Below are 10924 nucleotides of genomic sequence, written 5' to 3' on the forward strand. Positions count from 1 at the left end.
ATACAAAACCACCTTCATATATTTAAATCATATTTAAATATTAATTCTCCTATATCGTTTAATTCTTAAAATTAAACGTGTAATTATATCTCATATAATTACTAATTCTCTAAATTTTAATTTGAACATTTCAAATTAACTTATCACGTTACTCCAAAGCTAATCCATTTACGAGCTAGTAGGGGACCTCGCGGACCTACAGATCATGGGCTCCAACAATCCGAGATTAATTGGCTAAACTCATTACACCGAAGTAACCCTCATTCGTTAACTAAAGGGTCACTCCACTAAAGCCCATAGTTGAACTCTCTTCACTGTAGATATATTATGTCCACTCAATATAATCATGATTAGTAAGTTAACCCTTTACAGATTGTTCGTAATAACGGTTGGGTCAAATGTCTGTTTTACTCCAGAGATTACCTTTTGTTCCTTAAGTCTCGTTGACCCTTTAATGAACAATTGATCGGTAATCCAATCAACAAACCGAGTCCCTCTCAAGCCAATGAGAAGGTGGGGCCCCTTGTTCAAGACCAGGAATCAGCACTTAAAGGAACAACCTCTCTACTATCCCTAAAAGTGAATTCCTTCTTATACCCTATGTCCCCAGCTATCTACCCGATTTTACCCTTGAAATGGAGGTTTATTGAGCCGGCGTTGTTAAACAAGAGTTCATAGTTAGCTCAGGATTAAGGTCAAGTTACCTAGGTCATCGTTTGAAATAGTCAGTCTTAAACATTAAACAGCGTTATAAAGTAAGAGTGACTAGTTTTGTGGTCTGATCTTGTACAAACCCATTTGCACAGGATGCCCCCACTCCTCATGTCATAACATGTACGAATTAGGATCACTTCGTTTATAGCACTTTACAACTCTTTGTAACAACTACAGAGTAGGTCGTATCCAATAGTGTTACCAGAATAAGGCATCCAACCTTATTCATATACTATAGATCATTTTGACTATTTACTCGAACCTGATCCACTTTTATGCCTTCACATAAAGTTCAAGTACTCATGTTATAGTCATGGGTCTTTTAGGTTTATTGGATTTATAATAAGCAATACATATATTCAATAACAACTTATTGAATTTTCAGAATAAATTTTATTGTTTACAAACCACGAGTTTTAGGACATAAAACCCAACAGGTGACACCAAGAGTTTTCTGAACTTCCCCCGGCGGCAGCCAGCTTGGCCCAGGTCGAATTTTCTGATACCAATTTGATGTAGCCTAAGTACTAAAAGGAGAGAATTTCTAAGAAACTAACAAAGTCTTTATTATTAAAATGAGAAGATATGTAATACAAGGGGAGGGGAGTCTTTGTTTATAGAGAATTACATGAATCCTAAAATGATACTCAAAAGAGATTAACGCTAATCATCTCTAGTGACTACAACTCTAAAGACCAACTTAGTTGATCATACACAAAAAAAAAAAAAAAGAAAAAAAAAAAACAAAAACAAAAAAAACTTGGCCGGGGAAAGTGTTTTAAATACAAAATTGAAATTATTAATTCGTAGTATTTAATAGTTGTCTTATATAATAATTTAATATTAATAGAAATATTTTGAGCATATAGCCAAACCAAACAAATTTTGGATAAAAACACTTTTAAGAAAATATAACCAAACACATTTGTATTTTTATTTGTAACAAATTTTTTTAAAAAGTTTTTAAATGCAAATGACATTTTGAAAAGAAAAAAAATGAAAAACCATTTCATTACATCTACAGAGGCTCTCCACTTCTGTATTCGGCACCCGACGATTCTAAAGATATACCCCTTTAAAATCAATTATTAAGGACAAATGAGCTCTAGATAACTCCATGATGGTATGATTTGTTTTGGGCATAAATCCTCTTTGACACGCAGGTTTGAAATCTCAAGCCTGAAGGATTGAGCTAGGAGGTTAGGTAGCCAGGATTTAAGAACACTGTGTTTGGAGTGCAAGATTTGAAAGTTTGGGTTTAAGAAGTCCATGTTTGGAGTGCAGACTTAAGTAGCCTGGAAATAAAGTGCAGATTTATAAATCTTTAGTTTGTAAAATATTTTCTTGTATTTAATCACTGGTTAGATTTTAAATTAGTTTAAATTTGTCATCTTAATTATTTTAATATATTTAAGTTTAAAATAAACTAAAAAATTTAGAATAATATTTTATTTAAAAAATGAAATAGAAATTTTGACTAAAATTATAATTTTATTTAATTTATTGTTTCGATAATTTGATATTTTAATTTTACTAGATTTTGAAATAAAATTTCATAGACTTTTATCACTTTAACTAATTTGAAAATAATCAAAATTTTTTTTACCATAATACACTAACTTAAATTGAAATAAACTAGTATTTTTTAGATTCAATTATTGAAAAAGTATATATTTTTTTTTTATCAAATTACATTTGCGGAATAAAACATCATAAATTTTGAGTTTTAGTTTTTATTTGGTCGCTGAGTTGTTTTAAACATTTTAAACCTTTACATTTACAAAATAATTTTAAGTCTTCAAGCTAGTTAAATTGACCAAAGGAAAAAAAATGAAAATGATATTAAATTAAATTAGGGTTTTCTACACATACAACCTAAATAAATATATCTATACAATTGCAGTCTAATGACATGTTTGGAATCACTTAGAAAAAAACATCTTTCAAAAATTCATTTTGATTTAAACACTTTTGATGAAAACTCCTTAAAATAAAAAACACACATGTATTGCAATTCTTTCTTGAAAGTATTTTTATATACAAATTTGTCTAGTTTATTATATACTAAGAGTGTTTTTATTAATGTTTCTCAAGGTTGGCTAGTGGCGGTCGTCGGAGGTGGCAGTCAAAGTTTGGCCGACGAAGTTGGTGGTCGTAATTTCGCTAGTGTTGAAGGAAAGGGGTTGCTAGAGATTGGCCGAAAACAATCAACGAGGTGGTGTCCAGAGGTTGACTAATGACGGTCATCGAGGTGGCGACCAAAGTTAGCTGACGACAGTCGTCGAATGGCAAGCAAAGTTAGCCGACGGTGTCCATCGGAGGTGTCGATTGGAGTTTTCCGGTGGCGTTGGTTGGAGGTGGCAGTCGGAGTTGGCCAACGAAAATCTCCCGAGGGCGACGACCAGAGTTGGACGATAATCGCCAAAGGGTGCCGATTAGAGTTGGCTGGCGGTGGTCACCAAAGGTGGTGTTCGGAGGTTGGTTGACATACTTCTTATATTAAATTAGAAAAGAAAAACAGGGGAGGGGGTAACCCATGGGTTTAAATAGTAGTTTACTATTTAAACCCATGGGAAAAGAATATAGGAAGCCAAGGCTTCCTATATCTAGGAACACGATGACCCGAAAAATCCAATCAACCTAACACAATCTGTACAATTTGGATTGGGTTATCAACTCATTTGGGTTGGGTTTAGTTGATTTCAAATAAATGAAAATTTTAGAAGTTGGGTTGGTTCATGGGTTCACCTAAAATAACTCAAACCAACCCAAACTTTTTATTAACTTAAAAATATATCTCTTTTAACTTATGATACAAGTATATATACATATATTTATTTTAGTTTTATTTAACATTATTTTTTATGAATAATTTAATCTCCAATAAATCTGAAAAATAGTTTTTTAGCACATTGAAAAGAAATTTTTTCATTATATAAATTGAAATTGAGTTAGTAAATCTTAATTAATAAATGAAAATAATTAAATCAAAATTTTATGTTTTAACATTTTACTCTTCTTTTTAGAACAAAAATTTAAATAAATGACTCGAGTAACCCGAACCAACCGAACCCAAAATTTCTTCAACCTAACCCACAAATACCCCTACCTATATCCATGCCCCAAACAATGATTGGGCTTAGGATGTCTAACCCATCCAATCCTAACCCTTAAAACAAACACCCCTAATAGTTTTACTTTTTGTTTCACCCAAAATACCTCATATCATTGGTGGAAATTGTCCTCTCTTATATATCCATGACCATCTTCGTATGTCGTCAATGTGGAACTTTGATTGCATTTCCAACACCGATGTACATGCACAATAAACTATAACGTCTACAATTTGACTTAGATGTCATAAACATCCCTAACTCCTTGATGGCCTACACTTTTGTCTACAATTCATACATTCCACTAATGTGAAAGTATGTTACAATTTTATTATTTGTATGAAATAAATCTTTTGTCTACCTCAAGTACAATGGTTACATGTAAAAGAATTGTAAAATATATGTGAGTTTTAAGTTTTTTTTAGTACGTAAAGTTTTAAGTTGACATCTCAATTTAGTGTTAAAAATTTTGAAAAAAATATGTGTGCAATTGGAGGGTTAAATAAAAAATTAAATAAACAAAAAAATTCACTAGAAAATACTTTTAAAAATTACAAAAAAACTATATCAAATACTCTTAGCTTATGAACTCAACTCTCCCAAAAACAATCTTCCTAACTCTATAGACATATTAACTTCGAACTTTAGAACTCAACTGAATACCCCGAACATCCTCATAAACTTTGAAAAGTATCATTTTCACCCTATTCTAAAATTTATTCTAAAAATATTCTTAAACTTTAAAATTGTTCGAAAAAATATTATTTTTTATGAAGGATAAAAATTGACTTGAAACTTGATATATAAAAATTAGAAGTTGTACTAGAAATTACAATTATATATAAAAAAAAAAATAGTATTTATTTCATCTAAAAAAATATCATGTCTGTACTTATAAACAAATATCTTTAACAAGAACTATTTAGAGTAAACTAGAAATTTTTTGTGCTGAATGTAACCATTAACTTTAATTAATCCTTTAAAAAAACAAATTAATAATCCCGAGGTTTGAACTTTGAACAGAGGGAAGTTTTCGTTCTTTGTATACTTTTCCATTAATTCGAGGTTTTTTCTAGGGGAACGCATATCAATTTGTCAATTAAAAACCTAAACAAATTGTATCATTTTAAATTTATAAGTGTATCAATTATATCTTTTTTAAATTTCGTTCGATTAATTAAATTTTTGAATTTTCATAAATTAATCAATCTAGACTTTTCATTATCATTACTATTTTAAAATCGTTCATGCATTGATTTTCAAATATGTGTAGACTTGTTTGTTTTACAAAATAAATGATTATAGTAAATGTATAGATGATTTTTAAAGAAAATTTTATCTAAAAATTTAAATTTATTTATTTGTGAAATATTAGAGTTTAATTACATATATAAGTTTTACACAATTTTTTAGCAGAATATAATAGAGAGTTTGAATTTATACACTTAGAAAAGTTTAAAGTATAAATTGATTTTTCTTTATATTTTAATTTAAAGACATTTTATACAAAGTCAATGTACCACAGACGTCAGTTTATGAGGAAAATATGGTTGTAAATGTAACCCAAACACATGGCGAGTCAGAAATGTTGATAATTTAATATAGAAAAAAAAAACTTGACACTGCAGTCTTTACTGCATCTAATTAAAAATTGTCATGTGACAATTTAGAAAAAATAATTATTTATTTATTATTATTATTATTATTTAGGTAGAGAAATGGGATAGAGCATGGAATTAGATGCAACTATCCTTGCTTATTTAGTATTTACCACGCGGTAAATTTGGAAAGTAAAAAGTAAAATTATTTTGTAAAGAACAAGTGAGAGAGATATGTGTAATCATTGTCTCTATTAGTTAGGGTGGGTCAGTCAAGTTTGTCTTCCAAGAATAAAATATATTGTTCGACTTTGTGATATAAAAAATTCTTGAAGCTATGTCCATTATTAACGATCTTCATATATCGGCTCTATTAGTTACTTGAAAGCTTGAGATAAAATTTCACTATTTGACTGTTTATAGGTTATTAAACTTCTAAATAATAAATCAACTAACATTATAAAGATCAAATTTCTCATCAAGGAAGTTAAAAGTTATCACAAGTGTTTAGAAAAATTTCATTCGGTTATACTAATTGTCATCACAATAACTTGATTCACTCTCTTGCATATCGAGTTGTGGAAGAGAACCAAACCTTTTTAAATATGTCCCTAAACTTCAAAAAGTTTCCTTTATATCCTTAAATTTTGAAATTTAATTTAACTTAATAGTTGTGATATGTAAAAAATAATAATAATAATAGAGGAAGTACAACCATAATATTAAATTTCTATAGATATTTCCACGTTTTCAAGGATTTGATATCGATATCTTCATTATATCACAGAAAAATTTACGAAACATAATAATTAAGCAACCAAATATCACTAATGAAAATATAATATAAAATAGATATTTAACTTGTTTAAAAATCATAAAATGTTTATTTACTAAGTTAAGTTTATTTTTTGATTTTTTTGTATTTTTTCTGAAATATTCATTGAAATCGAAATTTTATCGATGTTTCCATTGAAATTTCTGTAAAATTAAGAACTCGAGATCTTCATCGACATCGATATTTTAAACATTGACTACATTTCAGCAATATAGAAAATTAAAATATTGTTACCATTTATTTTATTTCAAAAGATATTGTTAAGATCATTTACATAATCAATTTTTATATATCAATTATCACATCAATTTATGTGAATGATATTATAAATGAGGTCATACATGTCTTTCAATTTTTACACCAATATTATCTTTTAGAATTGTTTTCAAATATAAGAAAATAAATTAAAATATTTATAAATATAATAAAATTTTATTGTTTATCTACAATAAATGACGATAATTGTTTTCATATGTATCATGATAAACACATCTATGTCTATAACGGTTATTACAAATAGACTATTATTTGTAAATATTTTTAATAATTTTATTATTTAAAATAATTTCTTTTTTTTATCATATTTTAACCCAAAAAGAAAAAAAGAAAAAAAAAATCGCGTGGAAACAAACTGTAAAGTTGGATATCAACGTTAGTAAGCAATTCAAAATCAAACTTTATAAAGAAAAGATAAGGTTGATAGTGAAAACCCGCACATAGTGCATTTGATTCATTTCTCTTCTTTCCTTACCAGCCAAATCCAATGGCGACGCCTGTGAAAGTGTACGGACCGCCGTTGTCCACCGCCGTGTCCAGAGTCCTGGCCTGTCTTCTCGAGAAGGACGTCCAGTTTGAGCTCTTACCGATGAACATGGCGAAAGGAGAACACAAGCGCCCTGAATATCTCAAGATTCAGGTACATTTTCAATCTTCTTCTGAAAATCTCTGTATAAATCTCATTTTACTCATCGATGTCGATTCAACAGCCATTCGGCCAAGTCCCTGCGTTCCAAGACGAAAGCATCTCTCTCTTCGGTAATTGACACTCGATTCGCCCTTTCGATCTTCCAATTTCATCTCCTAAACTTGAGATTGTTCGTCGATAACTAAACCTAGGGTTTCCGATTATGCGATTTGTGATTCGGCGCAGAATCCAGAGCAATCTGCCGCTACATTTGCGAAAAGCACGCAGAAAAAGGGAATAAAGGACTGTACGGGCTGGATCAGTTAGGGAAAGCTTCGATCGACGGATGGCTTGAAGCGGAGGGGCAAAATTTCAATCCAGCGAGCTCGATTCTGGTTTTTCAACTGGCTTTTGCGCCGAGGATGAAGGTGCCGCAGGATGAGAAGGCGATTAAGCAGAACGAGGAGAAGCTGTCGAAGGTGCTCGATGTGTACGAGCAGAGGCTGGGGGAGAGTCGGTTTTTGGCCGGAGATGAGTTCTCGTTGGCCGATCTTTCTCATTTGCCCAACGGTCATTACCTGGTGAATGTGACGGACAGGGCGGAGCTTTTCACGTCTAGGAAGAACGTGGAGCGGTGGTGGAATGAGATCTCCGGCCGGGAATCCTGGAAGGAGGTGGTTGAATTGCAGAACAAGGCATCTTCGTGAGTTTTGTTTTCCTGTATTTTGATCGAGTAATTGTGCCGTTTGAGGCTCTGAATCTTGTTGGAATAAATGGTATTTGAATAATCCATGTTCTTCATTTCTCTAAGTTAAATGTAGCAAATATTTGAAAAATCGCCCAACTATTTGAATATTACGATTTAGTCTTTTAAAATAAATTTTAGTCATGTAATTTTGTTTGTTATATGATTCTAAAAAAAGTAATTTCGAGAGAAATTAAAGTGTTTGTCAATTGCACAAAATAGTTTCTAACAGTATTTTAGAACGTTTATCAAAATTATAAATATAAATGAATTTTTTGAAAAACACTTTCAATCCAAACAAGTCCTTACTGATTCTGATTAGTTATGTTTAAATTGATAATACTATGGGGAGTAAATTCAATGAGTCAATTACTAACCCAAGTAATTAAAGAGGGGAATGTGGTGCCTGGCTATGGGGGGTTATCGGATCTTCCAAGGGGATCATGATGGCCTCTATGTTTGAGTTTCGAAATATTTCTTAGAATCCGGCAAGTGTTGAAGTCGTTGCTAACTACGAAGGTCTTGGTTGGCAACAAGAATGGATTTGTCTTGAATGCTTATGGTGTCAGATTCTCTGGTTATTGTTCAGATGAAAAAATGGCAGTATGAAAGTCATGTTGGAGTTGTTACCTTACATCGATGAGATAAAGTTGATTGTTGCTTCTTTTTATTCAGTTAAGTTCAAACATGTTCCTCATTGCCCAAATTCTAGAGCGTATGAATTAGCAAGACTTGATGGATCAGGTTCGAGTGTATTATGGCTCCATTGCTTTCTTCCATGAGTTATTTCTTTGTACTTGAAGTAATTTTTTTTATTATTATTTATTTTGTTGGCCATTCATATATATATGTACATACTAACTCAAGTAATTAGATATTAGATGAAGTAAAATTACCACTCTTAATTCGAGGATGATTTTATCACTAACTATTGCCAATTCAGCTCTAATATTTGTTGAAAAAATAAAGTTTTAGACTCTGTTTATTTGATTTTTGGGTTTTTTTTTTCTAAATTAAGCATATAAACACCAATTCCATCTCCAAATTTCTTCTTTTGTTATTAACTTTTTACCAAAAATTTAAAAAACAAAACCAAATTTTGAAAACTAAAAAAAAGAGTAGTTTTTAAAAAATTACTTTTATTTTTGGAATTTAGTTAATAATTCAATCATAATACTTAAAAAATCATTGTAAGAAATAGAGAGGAAATAGACTTAATTTTCAAAAACAAAAAATAAAAAACGAAATAATTATCAAAAAGAACAATAAAATAATCTCTATTTAGATACATACACATTTACCTTACAGATTTAATATTTTGCCGGCTTTCACAAAAAATAGGTTATATATAGTGCGTGAGTAGAAATGGAAAATAAATTTAATAAACTCAAAACACTACAACAAATTTAAAAATTCTTCTTTTTTGTGTTCCGTCTTTTCCGGGTGTTGTCCTCGGTTTGTGGGGTTTGTTTTGATTTGTGACAATTTTTCTGGACGGTTATTATGTTTTCTTTTACTATGATTTTGGATCTCTAATTCTTTTAAGAGTTCAGTCTTTGTTGTTGTTTTAGTTATTGTGGTGCCTTGATCCTGGACTGTGAGATCCTTTTATTATTGTATAATAATATTACCTATTAAAAAAAATTAAAACTTCTCAAGAGAATTGAAATATAATGGACACATGAAAAATTTTGGAACAGAAGACATACTCCAGGAAAAGAGAAAAAATAGGACTCCAATTATTCTAAACTTAAATTTTGTAATAAAAATAATAAAAGTGTAGGTCAATTCAACCTTGGAATTGTAACACTAAGAAATTTTCTTTAAAAAAAATAACATGAAAAATACTAATTTGATATCAAACCATTTTAGTTTTTTTTCTTTTTTTGGGTACCTTTAAAGTATTTGTCACATTCTAAATAACATGAATTTGAGAGTTGCAGTCTTGAGAAATAGAGTTTTAGTTACAATAATGTTCTTTAGAATGAAAGTCACACACTAAAAGAAAAGTCCGCCGTCTCATTAATTTTGAAAATTTATTACATTAGATTTTTTTTTTCTTTTAAAAATGGTCAAGAAAGAAAGCTTCAAGAGATGAATACGTTTGTGAGAAAAAATAATGAGAATAAGTAGGTGGTTGTTAGAGTATTAAATAGAAAAATAAAGGAAACTATTTATACAAAATAGTAAAATTTAATCTTATTTGATAGAGACTGATAGAAGTATATCATTAATACTATATGATAGACGCTAATAGAAGTTTATCAGTGTCTATCAGTGATGGAAACTGATAGAAGACTATCATTGATACTATGTAATATCCGCTAATAGAAGTCTATCAATATCTATCAATTTTTTTTTTACTATTTTAGTAAATAATGTGACATTTTTTCTCTCTGTAAAAATTTCTCTATTTATTATAAATGTAAATAGCACTTTAGTATTTAATATTGATGTAATACTATTTTATATTATGGTAATTCGTTTTAAGTTATTTCATATATAAAATTCCAATGGGTCTCCTTAGTTGGTAGTATATAGGTTTGTTATCCTTACTATCGTAAAATAGTTCGAAATTCTAATACAATCTCCACCATCTTTTCTAAGATCCCATTTGGATAATAATTTTGTTTTTTATTTTTATTTTTTAAAATAAATTTATAAATACTATTTCTATTTTCAAATTTCTTCTTTTATTATCTACTCTCAATCGATGGTTTAAAAAATCCAGCCAAATTTTGAGAACTAAAAAAAAGTATACTTTCAAAAACGTTGTTTTTGTTTTTGGAATTTGACCAAGAATTTAAGCATTGTAGTTAAAACAGATACAAATTATTGTAATAAATATACATGAAATAAGCTTAATTTTTTAAAAAAAAAAAAAAAAAAAAATCAAATGATTATCAAATGGGATCTAAATTTTTTTTTACCTCTCTTTAAAAATTTTCGATGATTAACAAGAAAATATATACATGAGTTGGTGAAAATTAGGAGATGATCGAAGAAAATAATGAC

At 29.4% G+C, this 10924-nt stretch overlaps 1 protein-coding gene across 1 annotated transcript; it reads left to right on the top strand.

The window, feature by feature from the left end:
• The first annotated feature begins 6937 nt into the window (after window positions 1–6937).
• Window positions 6938–8044, top strand: LOC120075830 (glutathione S-transferase F11-like). The gene is made up of 3 exons (XM_039029518.1): window positions 6938–7176; window positions 7247–7295; window positions 7411–8044. The coding sequence occupies exons 1-3, from the start codon at window positions 7024–7026 to the stop codon at window positions 7869–7871; spliced, it is 663 nt and encodes a 220-aa protein (XP_038885446.1). The 5' UTR covers window positions 6938–7023; the 3' UTR covers window positions 7872–8044.
• The last annotated feature ends 2880 nt before the right edge of the window (window positions 8045–10924 follow it).

This window comes from Benincasa hispida, chromosome 4 (assembly GCF_009727055.1).
Source record: "Benincasa hispida cultivar B227 chromosome 4, ASM972705v1, whole genome shotgun sequence".
Lineage (NCBI taxonomy): Eukaryota > Viridiplantae > Streptophyta > Magnoliopsida > Cucurbitales > Cucurbitaceae > Benincasa > Benincasa hispida.